Consider the following 23985-nt stretch of genomic DNA (forward strand, 5'->3'; position numbering starts at 1 on the left):
ACACTGCCGCTTCCCCCTCCATCGAATTCCGGTGTATGCGCATTTGGATTAGGGAGAATAGAGAGCACACATAACGCCATGAGCCAACTTCTTACGTCGCGACAGGCGGAGGAGCTGTATGTGACCCGACCTGCTTCATTTAGGGGTGATCGCTGATGGTGTTTCGCGACAGACATAAAGGAATAATCGCCTACCTCACCTCTGTGAATTTGCACCACAGCTCCGCCGCTTTACGAGAAGAACTAGGCGACTCGATCAGAGTCGACGAGACCACACTAAAGAAATATGAAGGGCTATTGGAAAAGAAATGGACGAGCGTAGTCCGGTTACAGAAAAAGGTGCGAAGATCAACACCACAACACAAGCCTTCCTCGTGTTAATATGACATTCTGATATAGATTATGGACTTGGAAGCACGATGCGCTGCACTCCAGTCTGAGTTGGACACCGCAACCCCGACTTCTCTGAATCGCAAAAATCAAGACCCAGTCTCCTGGCTGCCTCGAGCACCAGCGCGCCACGACCTCCAATCGCACCGCTCGCCAGTATCGTGTCTCGCTTTCCATCCAATATTCTCTTCATTGGCCTCCGGTTCAGATGATACCACAATCAAGATTTGGGACTGGGAGTTGGGCGAACTAGAGCGCACAATCAAAGGACATACCAGGGCAGTGCTAGACGTCGATTATGGAGGACCGCGCGGAGGCACACTTCTTGCATCATGCTCGTCAGATCTGACGATCAAATTGTGGGACCCGGCTGATGAGTATAAGAACATCCGAACGCTACCAGGACACGACCACAGTGTTTCAGCAGTTCGGTTCATTCCATCCGGAGCTGCAGGATCTCCAATGTCAGGAAACCTGCTAGTTTCAGCTTCTCGCGATCTCACACTGCGCATATGGGACGTCACAACTGGATATTGTGTCAAATCGATGCAGGGCCATGGAGACTGGATTCGAGATGTTACACCATCCCCAGACGGCCGGTTCCTCTTCTCTGGTGGAGATGACCGAGTTGCACGTCTGTGGGATATCTCTTCGGGTGACACCAAGTCAACGTTCCTAGGCCACGAGCACTATATCGAGTGTGTGGCCTTCGCTCCGCCAACAAGCTACCCCCACTTCGCGGCTCTTGCAGGGCTAAAGAAGCCACCACCAGCATCATCGTCCGCCGAGTTTGTGGCTACTGGTTCTCGCGATAAGACCATCCGTCTCTGGGATACCCGCGGAAACTGCATCAAGACCCTTGTTGGTCACGACAACTGGGTCCGCTCATTGGTTTTCCATCCTGGTGGGAAATACCTTCTCTCGGTAGCTGATGACAAGACCATGAGGTGCTGGGATCTCACACAAGAATGCAAGTGTGTGCGCACGATCGTGGCCCACGACCACTTCATCAGTTCACTTCGGTGGGCGCCGCCTTTGGTTAAGGATGCCGGTGCAAGTGAGGGTGCGAAGGGTGCCGAGGCTGCGTCTAATGGGGCGAAAGAAGACCCTAACGCGACAAAGATGTCCATTCGATGTGTCCTGGCGACTGGCAGTGTTGATCTCAAGGTTCGGGTCTGGGCAGCATGATCTTCGGTTTGAGTTAGCACCGAGGAGCCCATGGGAAAAACATAAGGTTGGGCAACACCGAAAGCTGGAGATAAATAAACCCTCATGCTCAATTGATTCATTGAGGGGGGTACTACGTCTCTCGGGGGTCATACCTCCAAACTGAAGGGTTCAGGATTTGACGGGCACAGTTTGCCGTTTCTGGGTAAAGGAGTTGGTTATTCTTCCGTGATACCAGTGACTTTCTTTCTGTTTACGAATGATTAGGGTATTGGACTAGACAGTCTCATCTAGGCTAAACCCATGTTTACGATGTACACTGTTCGTTTTTTTGTTTTGGCATGGATGGGTGGTTTCTCTCCTTCCTTTCCTCATACATCCTTCTTTAAACCTATGTATCTTTACATATGTAGCTGGAAGATCCACTCCATGAATACAACATATCACAATGAAAATGAAAATAGATTGAAGCGGTATAATACAGTACAAAACCTCCGATATGCAACACGAGGCCAAAGGACAAAATCCAACAGTTCAATAACTGAAGCCCGTCCCAAAAGAGCTAAACGTACACTTCTTCAGTCAAAGCCAACTGCTCATTGCTCAGCCTCCTTCATTCTCTCCTGAGTGATCCGTTCACTCTCCGCCACTCTCTCCTGCACAATCCTCTTGACTTTCCCAATCCGCTCATTCTCCGCATGAATCCGATGAATCAACTGCGCAGTAGAAAGCACCTGACCCTTAGGCACAGGAACACCAGCCTTAGCCGCCTCCTGCACAAGATTCACCTCACGACCAAGTCGTTTCGACTCACGACGGAGATACTTCGCCGCCCAGCGGGTCTCACGCTCCGCCTCACGCTCCTCCTTTGACAGTACAGCAGGACGGTCCTCAATCGCCACGCCAAAGGGAGTGACGATGCGCTCGACGACGTGGTGCACGTTTCGGCTCTTGGGCGCGCCGGACGAGAACTCGATTACGTCGCCGTCGCGGAGGGAGTTGCGCGGGTCGGACACTAGGTAGTGCGTTTCCTGTGGGTAAAACTTGCGGATGTGTCGGTCCCAAAGGGTGTGGCGGTGGCAGACGCCCACTGTGCGATCCATGCGGCCGACGGAGACTACGGTGCCGGTTTTCAGGGCTGAGGCGTAGTTGCGCAGTCGGGAGGGCGCTTGTGTGTCTGTGCCCTTGGTCTTGGGTTGTGTGGGGGTTGGGGTAGTTGTTGAGGCGGTGCGGAGGGGTGTGGTGAGGTATCTGGTTGATTGGACGATTGAGGGGCGTGTCAGGGACAGAGGTGTCGTGATTGAGGCTCGGAAAGGCATTGTTGCTCGGAGGAGGTGGCTTGGTGCCATTGTTGGTGGGGAGCAGGCGGTTGCTCTTCGGATGATATTTGGATGGGATTGGAGAAGACGAGGTAATAGAGATGGTCAAGCACGCGAATGGTTTGTGGTAGTGGTGACCGCCCAAATGGTTGCGAGCTTGCGGTGTTTGCAGTTGAGGATTTCGAGAATTTCTCGGGGAAGCATGTTTGCACTGTTTGCACTGTAGTATAAGACATCAACTTGGATGGACTCAGGAGTAACTTGGCAATTTAATAGTAAACTCCTCATATTTAAGAATATAGATTGCATCTGCACTTCTTATTGTTTGTATAAGTCTTTACACTGTCTAATTCACCCCAATTCCCCCAACTCCGTTCCAACCGCTACCTCGGCCCTCATAGATACCTCTTTTAAGGACCTCGCTATCAAGAATATCAATCTATGTCTTTTTTTTTTCTCTTATTGTGAATACATCCACTACCTAATAAACAACGTTAATCCCAGAATTTATCAAGATCGTTATATCGCGTCTATCTACTGCACTAAATTGCTTCAAATTACATAGTATTTGATTAGAAGCAGATAGTCGTATACAAGATAACTGCAACTCCCCTTTCATGGCGTAGTATGAAGCCAAGGGTCATTATAAAGTTCCTTTGAAGCCATACGGCGGCGCTTAAGTCACATATCTTTAGTAAACCAACTCCCTTTGTTAGTGGTCCAAAGTCTGGTCTGGAATGATAGATAGGACTTCCATCCCGGAATACGGGCGGTGCGGGATTGAAATATTTATAAGAAATAGGGACAGTGGATCACCAGTGTGTATGATATAACATTCAGAGTGAAGAAAGTCTAGTCCTTGGAGTAGGATCCTCAAGAATGGCTTGAGGACTCCTGAAGGAACGCTAGTACTTCCAAGGTGTCTTCCAAGAAGCCAAAGCGGCTCTCGTAATGGCTCGAAGACCAAACAATTATGTTGCCCGAGGAGTCCTTGCACCCGAAATGACTCTTTAACCAGTTGAACATAAATTAGACCTGCGTGATCAAAATGTAGGGTAGCAATATGCTGCGAGATTGATATCTCTTCTTCCCCGGCTTCATTTTCCTCGTCTCCGAAATTTGTGGCTTTTCAAGGTTACGTATTGTGTCAACTGCCATGGCCAACTTCGCCGCGTTAGGAAAGGTATGATATTGACGACTGATTAATCGAACAACTGAGAGATCTCTTTCGCTAGCCAAGCCGTGCAGCTATCGCCCCAGCCGAGCTTTTAAATAAAGTGGCACCGCCCAACGACCTCCCCAATGCGAGCGGTGTAGCATTCTTGGGATCGTAAGCAGGGACTTGTTCCTCCTCTATGGTCGATGAGAGGGATATGGATTAAGAGAAGGACGGCCTTGGACATGGGAATGACTGGTCCTAGGGTTATAATGAGCACAGAACCAGTTACTACACACTGACTGGCCTGAGATTGTTTCCTTTTGAGTATCACTTTGCACAAGGATAAGATATATTAAAGCTATTTTGATCTCTAAGTAACATGGGCTGATTATATCGAAGTTTAGACATGTTCAGTTTCCCCAACTCACCAAGTTCCAGTTGCAAGCGACGAGGCAGCTCTATAGAAAAAAAGAGTAAAGAGAGAGTAACAGAAGCGCGGAGCTTAAAGAAATTCCCCAAGGAACGACCTAGCCTGGCTCGTTGATGATGTTCGTTGTTTCCCCCTCGTAACAGGGATATAATCACACACTGTGTTGATTTCCCGACTGAGAGGAACCATTAACCCAGCTCGGGATATGTTCTGTAGCATAAATCTGGTTTAGGAGGAAACCAAACCTGTACACAGAAATCAAATTTAGAAAGAAAAAAAAAGGAGAAATCAACGAGAAACCTCTAAGAAAATACATTTCGCCTCATCCATGTTCGTGAAGGCCATCTAAGTTTCATTTGAAAGACCCCGTTCCGACAAAGCACCAGGAGACTGGGGACATGTCTCGGAAGAGGAACATCAAACGATTATTACGCAGCTTGCGCGGGTGGCACATTGCCTTTCTTTGCATCCTCTACCGCCAATTTTTTGGTTTGGAATTTATCGGCAGAGTGAGCTGATATCCGGGTGAGCTCGGTGACGAAAGACTGGCCCCAGAATGCGCTAGGAAAAGAAAAGGTCAGTTGGGAACGAACTACAAGGGATGGTCTGACTGGCGATTGACAAGGAAACGTACCTGGTGTACTTGGACACGTATCTGTCCAACTTGGCAAAGTTGAGAGCCCTCTGTTCGTCACTCATGGTTACGGCTTCTTGGTAGGCGCCTGCCAGTTCTTCGGTGTTCCAGGGGTTCACAATGATACTGCCGTTCAGACTCTGGGCAGCTCCGGCGAATTCAGAAAGCACCAACACTCCGTGGCGCTTTTGTTGGGTGGCGATGTACTCGTATGCCACTAGGTTCATGCCGTCACGGGTAGATGAGACAATGCAGGCGTCTGATACGGCGTAGAGAGCGATGAGTTCGTCAAAGTTGACGGACTTGTGCAGGAAGTGAATAGGCTGGAACTCGACCGTGCCTTGAAAAACGATTAGTCTTGTTCAGGATACCAGACGAAAATACTTACCAAACTTTCCATTGATCCGACCCACTAGTTCGTTCACCACGGCCCTCAAATTCTGATACTCCTCAACATCCTGTCGACTGGGAACGGCAACTTGGACCAGCACGACCTTTCCAACCCATTCTGGGTGGTCACTGAGGAACACTTCGAGCGCGTGCAACTTCTGGGGCACGCCCTTGATGTAATCAAGACGATCAACGCCGACCATCAATTTCACACCCTGGAACTTCTGCTCCAGCATGGCAATGCGCTTCTGGACCTTCTCCTTCTTCAATCCTTCCTTGAACTTCTCAGGGTCAATACCAATGGGGAAAGCTCCGCATGTGATAATCTTGCCCTGGAACTCAATGCCGTTGGGCGTAGTTGCAAGACCCCTAATACGGTTAGACATAAGCTCCAGGCTGTGGTAGGGTATACTAACAGAAGACGCGAGCAACTGCTCAGGAAATGGCGTGTGTAGTCGTAGGTGTGGAAGCCGATCAGGTCGCAATGCAGGACACCCAAGAGCAGTTCATTCCGCACGGGGAGGATTCGATAGATCTCACTACTGGGGAACGGTGTATGTAAGAAGAAACCGATTTTCACGTTCTTCTTGCTGTCACCGATCTCCTCGCGCAGCATCTCAGGAAGTAACATCAGGTGGTAGTCGTGAACCCAAATCAGGTCTCCATCCTGCACTTCCTTGGCGATGGCCTTTGCGAAAAGACGGTTCGCTTCCTTGTAAGCTTCCCAGGCGGACTCGTCGAAGGTGATCTCGCCAGGGTGGTAATGGAACAGAGGCCAGAGGATGGAGTCTATCCAAAAAAGCGATGCATCAGTATACATTCTATGGAGCTCGCGAGGAGGAGTTACTGACTGGAGAATCCATTGTAGTGTCGATCCGCCAGTTCATCATCGATGAATACTGGTACAGCACCGTATTCTTCCTTGAGGCGCTGGGTCACGACGGGGATCTCGGGCTCGGGCACCTCCAGACCGGGCCAGCCGTACCACTGGAATGTAGTTGATTTTGAGAGGCCACTCAGACCACTGACCAGGCCCCCCGAAGACATTGAGAAATCATATTTTCCATCATCAGACCGCTTGATTGTGATCGGCAGACGATTCGAGACCAGAAGCAGGCGAGCTTCATTCTTGGGCTCGATCGAAGGCATAATGGATTATCGGGAAGCGAAAACCAGGGGGATTATATTAGAGTAAAGGTATGTTGCAGGCACAAGCTGGGATTCCTGTACCGAAAGGCAGTTAGGACTCTATTTCGTAGGCGGGGAAACCTTGGAGATCATGACGAATGTGAACCAACCTTTTGGGACAAGTGGGGATATTCACTCCGGATGAGCAGCAGACTAGCAATCTGTCTCCATAGGTTTATACCAAATAGCTGCGAATAGTTATTCCAAACAAAAGGTCGAGGCTTATGAAGAGTAGAAAAAAAAAGTTGGAAGGTGACCAAGGCGGGGGGGACGGAAATGCGAACGTCACTGGAACTACGTGTGGACCTCAATATCGCTCACATGGAGGACTGTGGAAGATATGAAAAGCAAGGAAATATAAAAAGCAGGAAATATCTTTCTTTTATGTTTCCAAGTAATTTGGAAAGATATTTTCAGATTTCCAGACTGGTTATTTGGTCATTCTGACTCCGCATTGGGCCAGGAAGATCGTACAGGCTTCCTAGCCCAGCCAGTCAGGTGATCGTATTCAATTTTCACATGATGTCAATGTTTGGAGTTCTTTTGATGCCTTTCAGATGCCTTCTAGATGTATTATTTATTCTTTTTAGATGTCAAAATCCATATAGATCTTTCTAGGGGTCTTTTAAGTGCCTTTTTAGATGCCTTTAATGCCCATTTATAAGTCTTTTTAGGTGTCTTTCTAGATGTCGCTTAGATCAATTTGATATAGAAAGATGAAAATGTAAAAATCAGGTGACTGCCGCGCAGCTCGCATGGCCCAGTGGTAAGGCGTTCGTCTCGTACTTCATTTAAGATACTTAACGAAAGATCCCCGGATCGATCCCGGGTGTGAGCAATGATTTTTTTTCATCCTCCTTTACATTGGAAAGCTAAAGTTTGGGTAAAAAGGAAGCTTAAACCAGCATCTAAGATAGCCATTTTCGGCTGACTAGCCGTTACAATGGATGGATTGTAGCTTTGTGGTATTGTATGTGTAATTAGGGATATGGCCATCACAAAGCCGACCTCTCACTAGCAAGACTCCATTTCCCATCCGAATCAAGAACCGTCCGCCCCTCATCTTCAAGCTTCATCAGCACCTGCAACACACCATGCGAGGCAGGCAAATGCAAAGACTCAGGGACGTCGCGGTAAATGCGCTTGACCAACTCAATAGGCGTCCACGTCTGCTTGCTTTCCGGCGAGGACTCGCCTGCCGCGATATCAAGCTTGCCAAATCGTAGCACGCGGAGAACCTCGTCTTCCCGCTGCTGTCGGTGCTTGATGTATTCGGTGATCCGCGCGCCGGCGTTCTCCATCACCGCCCCGTGGCCCGGGTACCCCCGGCCTGAGGAGACGCGGTCGCGCATGCGATGCAGACTGCCGAGGTAGGTTTTGAGGTCTTCGAAGACAGCTGTGCCGTGGCCTAGGACGTCTGTGGGTTTGGATTAGATGTGGTACTATATAGGGGTATTGTGTATTATGTTTTATTGGTGGAGGGGAAGGGTTATATGGATAGATCTCGACAGAAGGACACTTACTGTCACCTGTGAACATAGCATTCTCCTCCTCGAGCATAAATACCATATGATCAACGGTATGCCCAGGTGTATGGAATGCTGTCAAGGTAGCACCTTCAACAGAGAACACTTGGCCCTCCTGGATATCCGTTTGAGCGGAATCAGGCTGATGTTTGAAGATCTGAGCTTGGGGACAGACTTTGAGCAGATCTGACAGCCCGTTGACATGGTCGGGGTGCCAGTGTGTCAGGAGAGCCTGGTGCACTGTTGCTTTTTCTTCTGAGAGCACAGATTGAAGGTTTGCAGCCCATGTGGGTTTGCCTTCTCCTGTGTCTATTAAGATCCGCTGGTGGCCGCGGCCAATCAAATATGTGTTTGTGCCTGGGTATGTGGTTATGATGTGTGTTCTAAGTTGGGTTGGAGTGTAATGCTTACCTTGGAGTGTGAACTGTGTTCCATTTTGTGCTATTGATCAGCTTGTCATGGTCTAGTGACATCATGGTATCTATGCACTCACCTTCCCCGGATTTGCGCCTAGAATTCTCACGACCGAGGCGCTGAGGCGCTCCACTTCTGGGAGTTGGACGAGCTGAGTTGCCATTTTTTGAGATGGGTGAGGATAGATGAAAGATAGGGAGATATTTAATAACTTGGTGCATATATCTGGATCCAGAAGTGCAAATCAGTGTAAACTGATGGTCGAGTTATCATTCAAGGCACTCTAAGTTTCTAGGCTTGATGCAGATAGATGGCCTCTGAATTTGAGAAGATATCGAAGCGCTAGATTTACCGAACCCAACGGAAGAAGATCTGATGGCGTCCAACTCAATCTTATACAATGAACGCGGGGCACAAATTGCTCAGGTGTGCCTCGGTAAGCTTATCTCAGCTTTTAATGTGTCCGAGGTGTCAACGGAATTTCTGTCTAATATGCCGAATATGGTTGAAACATTGCGAATCTACAGCCTACGATGGAATAAATAGAAAACAAAAAGAAATTGTGTATGCATGCCATTCCTAACATACAAAAACAGTGATGTAAAAATCAAAAAGAGTATATCCATTGAGCCCACCCAGATATCGGGAATCAACGCAAGGCCGAGAAAGCAGGCCTACAAAAACACAAGTTCATTCATAATTTTTCCCAGAGCGCAACTCCTCATATCTGCTCACGAAAAGGGGCATGGGCAATAGACAACCAATTCAATGGCTGCCGTGTCGCACCGTGGTTTTCAGAGGTATGTATCTGAATTGTTCAACACACAAGAGAACGTAGTTTACACAGGTGTCTCGGTTATAACCAAAACACTGAAGGTTTTATTGTTGGGGAGTCATGACAGAGAGTAAGGCAGTTTAAGCCTTGCGGGCCATGGTGTTGAGGGCAGAGCCGTCGCGGAACCACTCCATCTGGGACTCGTTGAAAGTGTGGCTGAGGGAGATGTCGAAGGCGGCGCCACCGTCCTTGGGGTGGACACGGAGGGTCATGGGCTTGCCAACCTCGAGCTGAGTGCAGAGGAGGTCGACCTTGTCCTCGGGGTTGATCTTGTCGTAGTCGGCAGGATCGCTGAAGGTCAGGGGAAGCATACCCTGCTTCTTCAAGTTGGTCTCGTGGATACGAGCGAAGGAGCGGGTGATGATGGCGAGACCACCGAGGTGACGGGGCTCGAGAGCGGCGTGCTCACGGGAAGAGCCCTCACCGTAGTTCCAGTCACCAATGACAACCCACTTGACGCCACGAGCCTTGTAGTCACGGGCAGTAGCGGGGACGGCATCGTACTCCTTGGTGAAGTAGTTCTTGACCTTGTTGGCCTCACCGTTCTCCTCGTTGGTGGCACCAATCAACATGTTGTTGGAGATGTTGTCCAAGTGGCCACGGTACTTCAACCAAGGGCCAGCCATGGAGATGTGGTCAGTGGTGGTCTTGCCCTTGCACTTGATCAGAATGGGGAGATCGGTGGCATCCTTGCCATCCCAGGCGGAGAAGCCAGCGAGGATCTGGAGACGATCGGAGGTGGGGGAGACAGCAACGCTGACACTGGAACGATCGGCGGGGGAGCCTGGTAGGTGTCACGGCCAGCATCGTAGCCACGAGTGGGGAGACCGTCACCAGAGGGAGCCTTGAGCATGAACTTGTTGCCATCCTTGTCCGTGAGGGAGTCGGTGATGGGGTTGAAGTTGAGGGTACCGGCAACGGTCATGGCGACAACCAGATCGGGAGAAGCAACGAACGCGTGGGTAGCGGGGTTGGCGTCGTTACGGCCAGTGAAGTTACGGTTGTAAGAAGAGATGATGGAGTTGGCCTCACCCTTCTTCACGTCCTTGCGGTCCCACTGACCAATGCAAGGTCCGCAGGCGTTGGCAAGGATGACACCGCCGTACTCCTCGAGGGTCTGGAGCTGACCGTCACGCTCGATGGTGGCGCGAATCTGCTCGGAACCAGGGGTGATGGTGAACAGAGACTTAGCCTTGAGACCGTGGTCAAGAGCGTCACGGGCGATGGAAGCAGCGCGGGACATATCCTCGTAGGAGGAGTTGGTGCAAGAGCCGATCAGACCAACCTTGAGCTCCTCGGGCCAGTTGTTGGCCTTGACAGCCTCCTTGAACTGGGAGATGGGGGTGGCAAGATCGGGAGTGAAGGGACCGTTGACGTGGGGCTCAAGCTCATCGAGGTTGATCTCAATGAGCTGATCGTAATTGGCACCCTCATCCTCGCGGAGCTCAGTGGCGTACTCGCGAGAGAAGTCACCAATGTGCTGACGCTTAGTGGCCTTCAGGTAGTCGTACATGCGGTCGTTGAAGGGGAAGATGGAGGTGGTAGCACCAATCTCGGCACCCATGTTACAGATGGTAGCCATACCAGTGCAGGACAGGGACTCAACACCGGGACCGTGGTACTCGATGATAGCACCGGTACCACCCTTGACGGTGAGGAGACCAGCGACCTTGAGGATGATATCCTTAGGAGTGGTCCAGCCGGACATCTTACCAGTGAGACGGACACCGATGACGTTAGGGGCCTTCAGCTCCCAAGGGAGACCAGCCATAACATCGACGGCATCAGCACCACCAACACCGATAGCGGCGGTAGCGAGACCACCAGCGTTGGGAGTGTGAGAGTCAGTACCGATGATCAGACCACCGGGGAAAGCGTAGTTCTCAAGAACGATCTGGTGAATGATACCGGAACCGGGCTTCCAGAAACCGATGTTGTACTTGGCGGTGGAGGAGGCAAGGAAGTCGTAGACCTCCTTGTTGATCTCGTTGGCACGGGCAAGATCCTTCTCACCTCCAACCTGGGCCTCAATCAAGTGGTCACAGTGGACAGTGGTGGGGGTCTGGACACGGTCCATGCCAGCGGACATGAACTGGAGGATAGCCATCTGGGCGGTGGCATCCTGGCAAGCAACACGGTCGGGGCGCAGCTTGAGGTAAGAAACACCACGTTCGATGTCCTGTCCGTGGGGGTCGTCAAGGTGAGAGTACAAGACCTTCTCGGAGAAAGTGAGAGGGCGCTGCAGACGAGAACGGACGATGTCGAGGTTCTCGGACATCTTCTTGTAGTTGATGTAGTGACCCTAAGATGTAATACATTAGTCGCTATTGCTTGGAAGCGTACTCGACACCCCAGTTCTCGGGCGCTAGAATGGCAGCCACTCACAGTTTCCTGGTTGGTCATCTCGACCTTCTTGTCGAGGGGGTTGGCGGTAGCGAAGGCCCGAGTTCCGGTAGCCTATACATTGAGAAAGTCAGTAACTGCAAGTCTCTTAAAGCTATGCCTGAGCTATCATGCACGCCGGCATATGTGCGACGCCACGTGTAGATGGAGCTTGGCAATGAGGTCACTGCTTACAAGACGGAACTTGGAGGCCTAAAGTCAAAACAGCAGTCAGTTTTCTATTCATCAAGAATCAGACTGGCACTCGAATAGAGCGCCATTCTGTGGCCACAATGAGCCGAGGGAGAAAGACATACCAGCGCACCAGCGCGCGCGAGGCGGGTGGAGATCATGATGGAAGCTCTATGAGATGGGATTGCACATCCAAGAGCTAGTTAACCACCTTCACCAAAGTATGAGAGTGGAGAGTAGAATGAGAGAGGAAAAGATCAAAAAGGAAGAAGAGGACGAAAGCTTGGTTTTGAGTGGGAGAATTCTACGGGGACCGGGAGTAGAGCCGTAACCGCTGTTACCACGGCGATACAATACGCTGGTATTGGACTAAGCCTGCCGCATGCGACGGCAAGAAGGCTGGGCAATTTGATAGACGCTGCTTATGGCCTATAATTCTTCAAGATTTACTATAATATATGATGGGGTTTAATAGGGATATACACCCGATTCTTTTTCTATCCATCTTCTCTTCCCATGTGAAGTCTTAATATTCAACATCTCGTGGGCCTTTTGTGTTCGTCTTGATGTACCGGGAACGTAATGACGATACAAGGCATGTGACGGGTATAACTCGGCCACCAATCACGGTGTTTCCAATTACAGGCCCCCTGCCAGTTCTCCTTCGGACCAAAGGGCTTTGGCAAGGTCAATGTGTTCTCATGTAACTCGGCCTGTACCCCGTGCTACCGGTTGACGCATGTGGATTTGATGATTTCATAATTATTGAATCTAGCCAATGATCAACATGTGTTGATGTTATGCTCTATTAGTAGAGTGCTTTCTGAACAATCCACCTGGTGGACGGATATTCCCATACACTCTCCACCTATAACTTGCACTTGATATTGACCTTATGTGCATATACTAGTATAGAAGTAGGTCGGAACAACATACCTAATGCAAACGTCATTAAATACACGTACGGTGACGAAATGGACTGTGCCGAGGTGAGCCGAATGGCAATCCCGCATCACCGCCAAGGTGCCGTGTCTGATCGCCAGCCAATCATAGCTCAGATATTTCAATCGTCCGCGCGACCCACAATCGGCGGAAATTTTATCTCAAACCCTCGCTATTGTCCCTGACCTCTTTGACCCGCTTTCCTCACCGTTCACTCCGGAAATCGGTGATAACCAATTTTCATTCTGCATCTATTTTGATACCATTATTCGGCTCCAGCTCCGAGGTAATTCGGCTATCACTTACAATGGGTGCTCTCAGGAAAGTCAAGAACAAGCGCCGTACTAGGTATGTTTACCTTACCTTTCTTTACTGATGGCACTGATTGCTAACCTGCTCACAGAGACTACGATCTAGTCGTCGCGGATATCAAAACCCAAGGTCATCTGCAGAAGTTCAAGGATACGAAAGAGGCAGAGGATCTGCCTGGTCTAGGCAAATTCTACTGCACGGAGTGCTCAAAATGGTTTGAAAGTGACTACAACCTCAAGGCACACGCCAAGGGCAAGAACCACAAGCGGAGGTGAGTGTATTCCCGACACCAAGTCGTCCTTCGCGTCGCTAACCAGTTACACGTTTTCAGACTCCGTATCCTGCGCGATGAACCTCACAGCCAACTGCTTGCTGAACGTGCTATCGGACTAGGTCTGATTGACAACGGCAAGCGCGAAGAGAACCCCGACATGATGAAGGAGTGAATTTAAGACCTTCGCCTTCTGGGATAAAAATCAAGCCTTTGCTACGCGACCACGATCCTCTTTTCAGCAAATCGACATACAACACACAAAAGTTTCCATACATCGAGACCTGTTCTGATGTTCTGTTCATGCATATCGGTGGAGTCTCACGTGAAGCAATTTTTTTTTATATTGCCGATACTCGCCGTGTTTCCGATTTTCCGTTTTGCGGGTGACTCGAAACCGCCGATAACCGGCGAAAACGGCATCTGGGCGAAATTTACCCCCTTACTAGCAATACTCGCGAGTAATTCCAATAGAAATCCCTCAATACCAAATAGAATCTAACCTAAATCGGCTTTCGGTAACTGCGTAGCTTGGCTTGAATGTTTTGTTTTGATATGTTTTAGTTCTATATTCTAAGCTTGGCCTCTTCAGGTTGAACATATTTATAGGCCCGATATGGGTTCTTGGGTTTTCACTTGTGCGCCCCAGGAATGATTAAAGCTCTTCATCAACCATTCATATGCCGCCCACTTTATCAGACGTTAGTTTAATCGATTGCTATAATACGGAGAGAACATACCTGAACGGCATTCACAATGAACGCTCTGACACTGCAGACTCCAAAGCCACGGTAGAATGCCTTGATACCCTCGACACGGTATGTCTCTTTCGCAATTTGGAAAGAATTGAGCATCTGGCGCTGTGGTCGTAGTAGAGACTGGCTCTCATCTGTAATTGTCTGTGCCTGTAGTCGTGTCTTGATCATATCCAAAGGAAACACCGAACCCCAAGTAACAACGCCAGCAATGCCACCGCAAAGCAGAATCTTCATAGCGGCTTGGTGTGAACCATCATCATCAGAGGTCATAAATCGTTTGCAAAGTTCGTAGGACCAGAAACTGCATTAGATCAGCACTAAATCCCCAATTGATACACTGGGGTATCCGGGTGTGGCGTGGTCAGTTCCATACTAGAATCCATAGCCAATTGAATCTCTGGCGCTAGTAATCCCGCCCCCAAAGTAAAGACCCCTCCAACCGCGCTTTCGGAAGATATCCTTGGCAACCGCCCACGAGGAGACATTTGGCCGGCGATCCAGCTGTGCCCGGCACTTGATGAACTCCGTTGGCGACGAGATGGTCCAGCTAGCCAGTCCGCCTGCGGCACCAGCCAGCCAGATCTTGTAAGGCGAGACCCCCACAGGATTGGTGGGATCCGTTACGGACCCATCCAATGCTGCTAAGGATCGGTTGTAAGCAACAAAAAGAATAGCATTGAGAGCTCCATAGCCTAAGATCGGAGCAGCCGCGCCTATAACGATGGTCAATTGATTGGTGGTGTCACAGAATTGATGCAACACGGACCTCGAACAAGAGTGCTTGCTTTTTCGAAGCGGCTCAATTGTGCCGTTGATGGATCGGCATGTGAGTGTCCCGCCTGCAGCCGGACTTTGATCACATCGAGAGGGTTGCCAATGATGATCCCAATGGCTCCACTGATGTAGCCAGCCCAGAAATCTGCGGCCATGAGAACTCGATCTTAAGAGCTAGATTGAAAATGATTGACACAAAGTTTGAATCAAACTCGGGCAACCCCCCAGATCTCCATAGCGGGGCCTCACGTGGGAGCGGGGTGATTACAGAGTTCTCGGAAGGGCCGAGGCAAAATAGACTTTATCCCGATGTACTTTGAATGCCGAACGTACCTCCACACCCTGGGCCCACCGAGGCCCAACTTGGACAGGAGTCGAGGATTACGGCATTGCCTGGCTAAGTCTAGGTGACCACTCGGCCTCTCCGTAGGAAAACCTTAGAAGCCGAAGGCGATTACCCGTAGTTCCCCGATACACTACAGAAGCTGGAAAGCTCAGGCTATATGCTATTCTTGTACAAAAAAGGTTCTTTCCGCATGGCTACAAAAGACGTCAAGATGGCGAAGTGAGTCAGGACTTGCGTCTGGAGCCTCGCAACTCGAGGTCTGTTTTTAGGATAATCAGTCGCAAACTGTAGAATAAGGTGAGAATCAAATTCTTTTGAAATGGCTGTTCCATATATAATATTTCCCTATGCATTCCAATACGATGTTGTTGATCGCACCTGCCTTTCAAAACCCTCCCGGGTGTTGCCAGAAGAGTGGACCTTTCGTACACAACATCACTATACTATATAACCTAGCCACCTACTCCGCCATCAGGGGCTCGCCCCCAATATCAATAGCACGATTCGAGAAATGCTCCGGCTCCATCAAAGCAGCAATAGCGAAGCGCCCAATATTATCTGGGTCAATGAGCATCGTTCTTTTCTCGGGTGCCATAGTGGTGCGAAGAATGCAAGATTCCCCTAGTCCAGGGAAATAGGCTCTCACACTGGGAGGGAGGTAATTTGTCATGAAAACCTAAGGACGGAGGATTATCCAGTGAACGAAGCCAGCTGAGCGGACCAGTCCTCCATAGCAGCCTTGCTTTCGAAATAGCCCTTCACAATGGTGGACATAATGCCATCGTGCCATCCGGGGAATTCATCTCGTTGGTCGACTGCCCAGACGCTGGTGTAAGCGAGGGTTGTGACAGTGCTGGATGCGTGAGCTCGCTCACGACGTTGATTGCCTGTCGCAGTTCAGCCCCATCGCCTCGGACATAGGGCGATATGTTTAGGAACACCGCTGTCAAATTCTAGCAAGCGAGCCGAAGTTGTTCGGATTGGTCGAAATTGCCCTCAACTAGCATGGCGCTACAACGCGCAGGTCGAGCGCGGCGGGCCGGGACTTCGTTCAGCCAGGGCTTGGATGCTTACACCTTTGGCGAGGAGGTGGCTGGCTGTTGCGCCGCCTTCTTTACCGGTTTTCTTTTACCGGTGGAGCCAGTGACGAGTATGGTCGGTGGCATGGTGGATGGTGATCCCATCTTAGGGGAAGGAATATGACTGAGGAGGTAGAGATAGCCGAAGGAATGCAGGCATAGCCTATATATATGCTATGGATCTAGTGCTTTAGTACATACATGGCGCGAACATATTTTCCAGCTTTTCTTGTTCCAAAAAGGTGCGGACGGTCATTCCAATTAGACCAGGAGTTGAACGGACTGACCAGAGATATTGAAAACCTACTTGCATTTATATACGTACCTGAATGCTGTAGGTGTAAAATAATGACATATCAAGTCGATATACGGAGCAAAGCAGTTTAATTCCAGCTCCACCCGGTATGACTAGGGCTTACATCTTACCCAATTGGGAACGCCTCTTCGTCCCCTGTCCTTTTTTTGTCCTTTTCCCGTCTCTTTTCCTTGAAAGGCTATTGTTGCTTTGTAACCTTCTTCAGATTATCAAATCGTCTTTGTAAGAATACAATTGCATTTGTCATATCTTTAGCCCCAGAAGTTAATTACTTGGAAGGTGAGTACAACCACATTTGTCAGCCCTGGAGTCGACTGTAGCTATGTAGCCTATTTAGACCACCTTTTATCGCGTCTCAATGTTGCCATTTCAATCCAACAATTCAACCATCATGGGCGACACTATCTATCTCATTACTGGCGCTAGCCGCGGAATTGGTCGTGGTATAGTCGAGAAACTCCTCGCTCGCCCCAACACCACCGTCATCGCAGCCGTCCGGGACCCCGCCGGTGCTTCATCCCAGTCCCTGGAATCTCTCTCCAAGGATGACTCTTCGCGTCTGATAATAGTGAAAATCGACTCCAAGTCTTCCACCGACCCAGCTGCTGCCGTCGAGACCCTCCAGAGAGAGCACGGCCTTGACCACATCGACGTGGTGATTGCCAACGCCGGCATTTCCGACGACTTTTCTCCTATCCACGAGGTATCCATCCCCGTGATGCGCGAGCACGTCGAGGTCAACGCCTACGGGCCCATCTACCTCTTCCAGGCGGTCTACCCGCTGCTCAAGAAGAGCGTGAAGCCTACATTTGTAGGAGTCGGCAGTCCTCTAGGCAGCATCACTGGCATGGAGCAGCGCCCGTACGCATGCGCCGCGTACGGCTCTAGCAAGGCTATACTGCATTGGATTGTGCGCAAGATTCACTTTGAGAATGAGGACTTTGTGAGCTTCGTTGCTGATCCTGGGTATGTGTCTGTACTGGAATGGTCGTTGTGTTGTAGAAATATTAATGAACTTGCAGATTCGTCCAGACTGACATGGGAAATACCGGTGCCCAGTTCTTCGGTCTCGAGAAGGCATTCCAGACGATTGAAGAGAGCGTCGACGGGATAGTGAAGACCATTGAAGAGGGGACGAGGGAGTCAGTTGGTGCGCAGCTGCGTGTGTGGGATGGAAGCCAGTTCCCCTGGTGATGCATAATATCAGAGTCATCTTGCATGACCTTTTGTTTGTTCCAAGTTCGACGCCTCTCTCGATATTGGCCTGTCTTCTTCCTTTGGACATCACAAAATGCCTGCTTTTCCTGATTTAGCTTTCATTGACACAGAGACATAGGTGATAGATTGGAAGAATCTCATTGAACGACTGGGTTGTGTACACTTTTAGCTGTATTAACAACTTAACGGTGCTTTTTGAGTAGAATACGACAAAGGGAGTTTTCACCACCCTGGTTATTTTGATAAATCAGCTTGGGCTTTCAATTAGAGCAAGGATATTAGAAAGCACTAGTCGGACTTCAACAACCCGAGCAGTCCGGGGCAAAGGACTCCAGCTGACTCTCATACAGTAGTGCTTACCAGTATGATGTGATATGAAACGGACCCCATAGATGGTAATGCCCCACTCGGGAGTTCAAGGCCTCCTATTGGCTCGCAAATACTTGACCTACCTCCGGCTTCACCCAATCAGCGGGCTCTAACGTCGACCTGGGGAGCTTTTGATAAGCAAGCATTCTAAGCTTAGAAGGCATTTAGTATCGTTTTGCTCTAAATTTGTAAGCTCCCTTTAATAAGCACCTGAACTAGAGGCCCGGGAGTAGTCGACTACATTAGAAATCAATGTCAGAATGGGCTATGGCCCCCCATAGGTCCTAAATAGGAACCGTGGTTTTTGTGATGGCCGAATCTAGTGGTAAAATTGGCTGTATTTTTCCTACAGTCAACACTATATAGCTGGACAGTCTGCCAGCTTGATAGGCATTGTCAATCGAATATTCATTCTCAAATCATCCGCGCTTCCATCCATACAAACTCAGTCATGTCTTCTTATCTCATCACTGGCGCAAGTCGTGGTCTCGGAGTAATTTAAAACGTCTTTGATTGCTTTGATGGCTATGGACTAACATGAATAGTTCGAATTCGTTCGGAATCTTGCTCAGAATCCAGATAATACTGTCATTGGCCTCGTCCGGAACAAGGCCGCGGCTGATTCAAAGGCCAAGGAAGAAGGGCTGCATAATGTCCACATGGTCGAGGCTCAGTATACCGATTTGGCGTCCTTGAAGGTGCGTAGACTTAACCGATAACCCATAAATATCATACTCACTTCTTTCAGAAAGCTGCGGAAGTGGTCAAAGGTATCACTGCAGGGGCTCTGGACTATCTAGTCAACAATGCCGCCAGCGTCTCGCACGTCACCCAATTCAAAACCCTGGGAGACTTGTATGTATCGAACCTTCGGTCAATGAGGAATAGAATACTGACAATAAGCAGTGATGATGATTTCGAGACTTTGGAGAAAGACCTCCTAGAATCGCTGGAAGTGAACCTTCTAGGTGTCATAAAGACAGTACATGCCTTTTTACCCCTAATCAAGAATGGCAAGGCCAAAAAGGTCATCAGTATCTCCACTGGTATGGCGGATATCGACCTGGTCAATGAGGCCGAAATCGCTACCAGCGCCCCGTACGCTATCAGCAAGGGTGCCCTGAATGTCGCCGTTGCTAAGTACAATGCCCTTTACAACGAGGAGGGCATTCTCTTCCTTGCCATTAGTCCTGGATATGTGTCGACTGAGCGAAACAACAGTATGTCAAACCAGTGCCCGGAGATTGTCATGGATGTGCATACTAAAGTTTATTTGCAGTTGCTGCACCGGGACCAGAAGATGCTGACAAGGTAGCTTCCCTTGTGGCCAAGTTCACCAAGTATGCACCGCACTTGCAGCGTCCTCTGACACCGGAGGAGTCGGTCACTGCTGTCCTTTCTGTTATCGATAAAGCCTCGGTCGCGAATGGAGATGGCGGTGCGTTCATTTCCCATTTCGGGAACAAGCAGTGGCTGTAAGACTAAACAGAGTGGAAGGAGACTGATACGCTACGTAACCTGAGTCTATATATATCGTTGAAAGTATTGTGATAATTCAATGATGTTCTTATATTAAGTCCCTTGAATATCTCCAGCCAATGGCAGCAGCCGGGCGAATATCTCACTAAGCGTCGCTAACCTCCCGATGTCTTATTTTTCATTTATTCCATCGTAACTTACCGTACATATGATTTCTCTTCTCTAAAAAAATCCCGTCTGCATTGCGCTCTGCATCGGAATGGCTCCAGCAAAGTCACGAGGTCCCTATCGTGTTGGAAATCCATCGAAACGGGGATGTTGGACATGTCGCGGTAGGAGAAAACATGTTTGTATGAATAGCAACTGCTGACCTCTCTACAGATCGAAAAGTCTCCTGTGATCTGAGGCGACCGGGGTGCCGGAATTGCGCAAAATTGGAACGCAACTGCCAGGGATATAGCCTACGTTTGAGCTGGCCAGCAGATGATTCCCGTAGATCCATTCAACATTCGGTTCAAAATACTTCAGATATTGTGTCCGATGGATCTGGAAACATGCATTTCATCAATACCTTGATGGCAGATGTTGAGCTTTTTTTGTTGCCTACTAAGAGCGTAGGTTAGTTCTTCGATTGCCTCGGACAAACAGACCTCAACTTGTGTTACTGACTTTGACTATTGATTTCTCTAGGAAAACTACCACTTCGAAACACATATATTTTCCCACTATTAAACTTGGCAAAAGTACCAGTTCGAGGTGATGGCAACCACCTGGTGACATTCTGTATGAGACTATCATGCTTCACAGGAAAATGAACCTGACTGACTGACTGACCGTCTCCACTACAGTTATGACAACAGTAATAAGCTCATTAGCCCCAATTCGAAACGATGGCTATAAGCTTTGGAGACTATTGTTCCAGCTTTCATTCTCTGATGACTCACCGGCTTCACTGGCCGTCCTACGAGCAATGCTGTCTGTGGCATCATTATATCGCTATGGCCATGGTGAGGAGCCCCTTCGGCTAAAGACTTTAGCACTGGAGTCTTTACACACATCCATGAGCGGGCACGCTACGGGGACAACAGAGATCTACCAGCATGCTGCCGTGGGTATGTTACTCTGCGCTTTTGAGGTATCTCTCCCATCTCAATTGTGTAAAATGTTGCTTATCAAATTAGATTTTTCAACCTTCAGAGAGCTCTTTTCAATGGCCGTTATACGTGTCCGGAGCTAAAAGCATGCTCCATTTGATTTGCGATGGCGGACACTCCAAGCTAATGGAAGCTGACCTTCTTATACTTTGGGTGCATTACCATGATACACTGGGCAAGTTTACCTCTAGACATTGGAGGGTCCAGTCTGCGGAAAGTGCGTCAATCTTCAAGATACCGGGCATGACTTCCACTTTGGCTTCTGTAGCGCATGACCAGGTATGCCTCGATATTTCTCCCACTGTTGGATTTGGTGCTGATAGCAGTGGTAGGTTTTAGGCATATTCGGGTGCTCGCTGGAAATGATAAACCTGATCGCCAGAATGTCGGAAATTAAGCCCGACAGTCAACCGCCTGGGAACATCCAATACACCGAGCAAGAAACCCTGGATTCCATTGAGCACGACTTAATAGTACTCAAGCAAGACACCACACATCTCATTGGAGCAAACTCTGCAGAAGAGGTCGAACATGGAAGCAAAATATCTAATCTCTACCGACTGGCGGCGCTGATCTATCTCGAACGTACATTAAAACATTCCTCTACCGGTGGACGAGTGGCAAGATGGTCAGCTGAAGCTTTTGAAATCGTTCAGCAGTTGGAAATATGCCAGCGACCATTCCCACTGTTCTTTGTAGCGTGTGAAGCGCATACGGATACACAACGGGAGGTAATCCTTGATCTATTGGAAAGAACACAGAAAATGTCAAACCAACGGAGAATGTATGTCGTACAGGGGATGATTGAATCGATGTGGGTGCAATATGATCTGTCTTTAGATCAGGGAGGGGCGAGCTATGTTGAGATGTTGAACACTGTCACGTCTTCGAACGGATTTCTACCCACGTTGGCCTGATATTTAGCTTTGGAACACGCCGTCGGAACGTACGAGTGGCCCATCTCCATACTCAAAGAGCGCCTCATTGTACAGGGTTAACAGATAGCAGTCATCGCAGATGACCGTATCAGTAGAATTGTCGCTTAACGACACAGTCAGGCTTTCGAGAACTATATTGCAGTAATATCCGCCGTCCATCAAGCAAGTTTTATTAAAGTTGTGCGGAAACAAATAGAATTCAAGACCAGTGATATCAATTTTATACGGACAAAAAAACTGCGGAGGCTAGAATGCACAATATATTACAGTCGCAGAAACAAGGTGACATCGCCCGCCAGAGTGTAGGGGTTCTTCTGTCAGCCCAATGCGATTAGTTATACACTGAAGTCGAGAATGAGAGGGCTCCACATCTTGAGGTAATAATTGCAGTAAACAAAGTAGACCGTCTTCAACTCAAATTTAAACAAGGCCGTAGATCAGTATGTCCGTCTCTATACAAAAACCTTTTCCTTCCAACTAAACCATGCGAGATGTTGGAATGTCAACGAGACGCTTATTTAGCGATCTCAGTGCCGTTGGTAGCACCGAGAGCCTTCTTGATGTCACTATAGATAGCGAACTGACCAGCGGTGATACCACCAACCATGATAAGACGAGTGGGGAGACCAGCGAAAGCACCACGGAAGCCGAGCTCACCAGCGATCTTGATGAGACGGGAAACAGTACCCTCACCAGCGGCAGCCTTGGTCTTGTTGATCTTGGACAGCATGGTGTCAGCAGGCTGGGAGACGATGGCAGCAGCGAAACCGGCAAGGAGACCAGCTCCAAGGTTGACACCGGTCTGAGCACTACCGGACATCTTAGATTTGTCGAACCGAGCGAAGATCAGCTCAGAGAACTTCTCGAAAGCGACGAACTTGGTCACGGTATAGGGGACCCTATTAATATGTTAATATTTTGGTTCTTCTTTTTGTTTTTGACGTCATAAGGCTTTTCTTTTGGGGATCAACGTACTGCTTGAAAAGGATAGGTCCGAAACCACCGTAGAACGCACCGACACCCTCATTCTTTAGGATCTTACCGAAACCACCGATAAGACCATTGGCGAAGCCGGGGGTGGAGACGAGTCGAATACGGGTAGCCTCAAGAGGGCAAAGGGCGATTGAAGCAAAGAACTCGGCTACGGCGGCAGAGACAGAGTAGATGGCAATGCGATTTTGGCGGGCATTCTCGATACCAACGCTGTTTACCGCCTGGGCCTTGAAGAACTCGTATCCACCGAACTTGAAGGCACCCTGGGCGAAGTAACCAGCGAAGGTAGGACCAGCACCAGTCAAGAGAGCACCAGCACCCTCGTTCTTAATGACCTGGCGGAAAGCGCTAAACATGCCCTTGTTGTAGGTGGTAGGGTCAAGCTGGATCCTCGTCTTGACGCTGAGAGATTGTTAGTAACCCGGCGATAGCAAAGAGCCGGCCAACTTACACATCGACGGGAGTGAAGGCACCGTGGGTGATGGAGCAGCAGACAGCACCGGCAAAGGCAAAGCGACCAATCAGGTCGATGCCCTGCGGGCCTTTCTGTATGGGGGCCGGAGCAGACATCGCGACGCTGGAGGTTTAGAGTGGAGTGGAAAAATTGTGGTGAGGGTGAGGGTGTGGTGATTGGAGATTGAAGAATAAAAGGGATTCATTCATTTACCCCGATCGCTCGTCACGCGAAGACACGTACAGGGCACCCGACTATCCGTCATCCCGATTCCCCTACTCCACTTGCGCAGTTTTTGTTCACTTGTTTCTTTGACCTTTCATTATACATAAATCTCAAGTAATTTCTATACACTGTTGAATATACATTGCCACCATCTCAGTGGAGTTTTTTAGGTCATTTACATATATCCCAAAGGAGGTCGGTTCCTTGATTCGGAGTGATACGGGATCAGTATCAGCGGAATTAAACCCGGAAACGCCGAATCTTACACCGAATCCTGGTAAGTCATGGGTTTGGCTCTATCATGTGCACACTGATGCCTAAGGCATCTCTGG

At 49.2% G+C, this 23985-nt stretch overlaps 14 protein-coding genes across 14 annotated transcripts; 6 read left to right on the forward strand and 8 right to left on the reverse strand.

Moving 5' to 3' along the window:
- Positions 1-78: 78 nt before the first annotated feature.
- Positions 79-1577, forward strand: N7447_005922 (WD40 repeat domain-containing protein; the record flags this gene model as incomplete). The annotated part of the gene is made up of 3 exons (XM_057230184.1): positions 79-116; positions 173-338; positions 399-1577. The coding sequence occupies 3 exons, from the start codon at positions 79-81 to the stop codon at positions 1575-1577; spliced, it is 1383 nt and encodes a 460-aa protein (XP_057085274.1).
- A 575-nt stretch (positions 1578-2152) lies between these two features.
- Positions 2153-2905, reverse strand: N7447_005923 (uS17 family ribosomal protein; the record flags this gene model as incomplete). Its single annotated transcript, XM_057230185.1, has 1 exon — positions 2153-2905. The coding sequence occupies one exon, from the start codon at positions 2903-2905 to the stop codon at positions 2153-2155; it is 753 nt and encodes a 250-aa protein (XP_057085275.1).
- Positions 2906-4892: 1987 nt separating this feature from the next.
- Positions 4893-6637, reverse strand: N7447_005924 (glycosyltransferase family 20 protein; the record flags this gene model as incomplete). Its single annotated transcript, XM_057230186.1, has 5 exons — positions 4893-5025; positions 5099-5438; positions 5487-5857; positions 5905-6277; positions 6340-6637. 5 exons carry the CDS (start codon positions 6635-6637, stop codon positions 4893-4895), a joined length of 1515 nt encoding a protein of 504 aa, XP_057085276.1.
- A 1034-nt stretch (positions 6638-7671) lies between these two features.
- On the reverse strand, positions 7672-8779 carry N7447_005925 (uncharacterized protein; the record flags this gene model as incomplete). Its single annotated transcript, XM_057230187.1, has 4 exons — positions 7672-8093; positions 8200-8559; positions 8614-8626; positions 8696-8779. The coding sequence occupies 4 exons, from the start codon at positions 8777-8779 to the stop codon at positions 7672-7674; spliced, it is 879 nt and encodes a 292-aa protein (XP_057085277.1).
- A 752-nt stretch (positions 8780-9531) lies between these two features.
- On the reverse strand, positions 9532-12186 carry acoA (aconitate hydratase ACO1; the record flags this gene model as incomplete). The annotated part of the gene is made up of 5 exons (XM_057230188.1): positions 9532-10235; positions 10286-11753; positions 11837-11908; positions 12029-12046; positions 12151-12186. 5 exons carry the CDS (start codon positions 12184-12186, stop codon positions 9532-9534), a joined length of 2298 nt encoding a protein of 765 aa, XP_057085278.1.
- A 1088-nt stretch (positions 12187-13274) lies between these two features.
- On the forward strand, positions 13275-13725 carry N7447_005927 (putative C2H2 finger domain protein; the record flags this gene model as incomplete). The annotated part of the gene is made up of 3 exons (XM_057230189.1): positions 13275-13315; positions 13371-13550; positions 13611-13725. 3 exons carry the CDS (start codon positions 13275-13277, stop codon positions 13723-13725), a joined length of 336 nt encoding a protein of 111 aa, XP_057085279.1.
- A 428-nt stretch (positions 13726-14153) lies between these two features.
- N7447_005928 (uncharacterized protein) lies at positions 14154-15237 on the reverse strand (the record flags this gene model as incomplete). The annotated part of the gene is made up of 4 exons (XM_057230190.1): positions 14154-14240; positions 14291-14609; positions 14682-15021; positions 15075-15237. 4 exons carry the CDS (start codon positions 15235-15237, stop codon positions 14154-14156), a joined length of 909 nt encoding a protein of 302 aa, XP_057085280.1.
- Positions 15238-15652: 415 nt separating this feature from the next.
- Positions 15653-16023, reverse strand: N7447_005929 (uncharacterized protein; the record flags this gene model as incomplete). Its single annotated transcript, XM_057230191.1, has 2 exons — positions 15653-15713; positions 15893-16023. 2 exons carry the CDS (start codon positions 16021-16023, stop codon positions 15653-15655), a joined length of 192 nt encoding a protein of 63 aa, XP_057085281.1.
- Positions 16024-16118: 95 nt separating this feature from the next.
- Positions 16119-16347, reverse strand: N7447_005930 (uncharacterized protein; the record flags this gene model as incomplete). Its single annotated transcript, XM_057230192.1, has 2 exons — positions 16119-16281; positions 16304-16347. The coding sequence occupies 2 exons, from the start codon at positions 16345-16347 to the stop codon at positions 16119-16121; spliced, it is 207 nt and encodes a 68-aa protein (XP_057085282.1).
- Positions 16348-16433: 86 nt separating this feature from the next.
- N7447_005931 (uncharacterized protein) lies at positions 16434-16631 on the forward strand (the record flags this gene model as incomplete). The annotated part of the gene is made up of 1 exon (XM_057230193.1): positions 16434-16631. The coding sequence occupies one exon, from the start codon at positions 16434-16436 to the stop codon at positions 16629-16631; it is 198 nt and encodes a 65-aa protein (XP_057085283.1).
- A 583-nt stretch (positions 16632-17214) lies between these two features.
- N7447_005932 (SDR family oxidoreductase) lies at positions 17215-18017 on the forward strand (the record flags this gene model as incomplete). Its single annotated transcript, XM_057230194.1, has 2 exons — positions 17215-17789; positions 17846-18017. 2 exons carry the CDS (start codon positions 17215-17217, stop codon positions 18015-18017), a joined length of 747 nt encoding a protein of 248 aa, XP_057085284.1.
- Positions 18018-18861: 844 nt separating this feature from the next.
- N7447_005933 (Short-chain dehydrogenase/reductase SDR) lies at positions 18862-19889 on the forward strand (the record flags this gene model as incomplete). Its single annotated transcript, XM_057230195.1, has 5 exons — positions 18862-18903; positions 18956-19108; positions 19159-19265; positions 19317-19630; positions 19690-19889. The coding sequence occupies 5 exons, from the start codon at positions 18862-18864 to the stop codon at positions 19887-19889; spliced, it is 816 nt and encodes a 271-aa protein (XP_057085285.1).
- A 554-nt stretch (positions 19890-20443) lies between these two features.
- Positions 20444-21382, forward strand: N7447_005934 (transcription factor domain-containing protein; the record flags this gene model as incomplete). Its single annotated transcript, XM_057230196.1, has 3 exons — positions 20444-20507; positions 20765-21001; positions 21087-21382. The coding sequence occupies 3 exons, from the start codon at positions 20444-20446 to the stop codon at positions 21380-21382; spliced, it is 597 nt and encodes a 198-aa protein (XP_057085286.1).
- A 1113-nt stretch (positions 21383-22495) lies between these two features.
- On the reverse strand, positions 22496-23544 carry N7447_005935 (mitochondrial phosphate carrier protein; the record flags this gene model as incomplete). Its single annotated transcript, XM_057230197.1, has 3 exons — positions 22496-22880; positions 22957-23376; positions 23426-23544. 3 exons carry the CDS (start codon positions 23542-23544, stop codon positions 22496-22498), a joined length of 924 nt encoding a protein of 307 aa, XP_057085287.1.
- Positions 23545-23985: the final 441 nt, after the last annotated feature.

The sequence above is a fragment of the Penicillium robsamsonii genome (genome assembly GCF_028829455.1).
Source record: "Penicillium robsamsonii strain IBT 29466 chromosome Unknown utg000003l_segment0_segment0, whole genome shotgun sequence".
Taxonomy (NCBI): Eukaryota; Fungi; Ascomycota; class Eurotiomycetes; order Eurotiales; family Aspergillaceae; genus Penicillium; species Penicillium robsamsonii.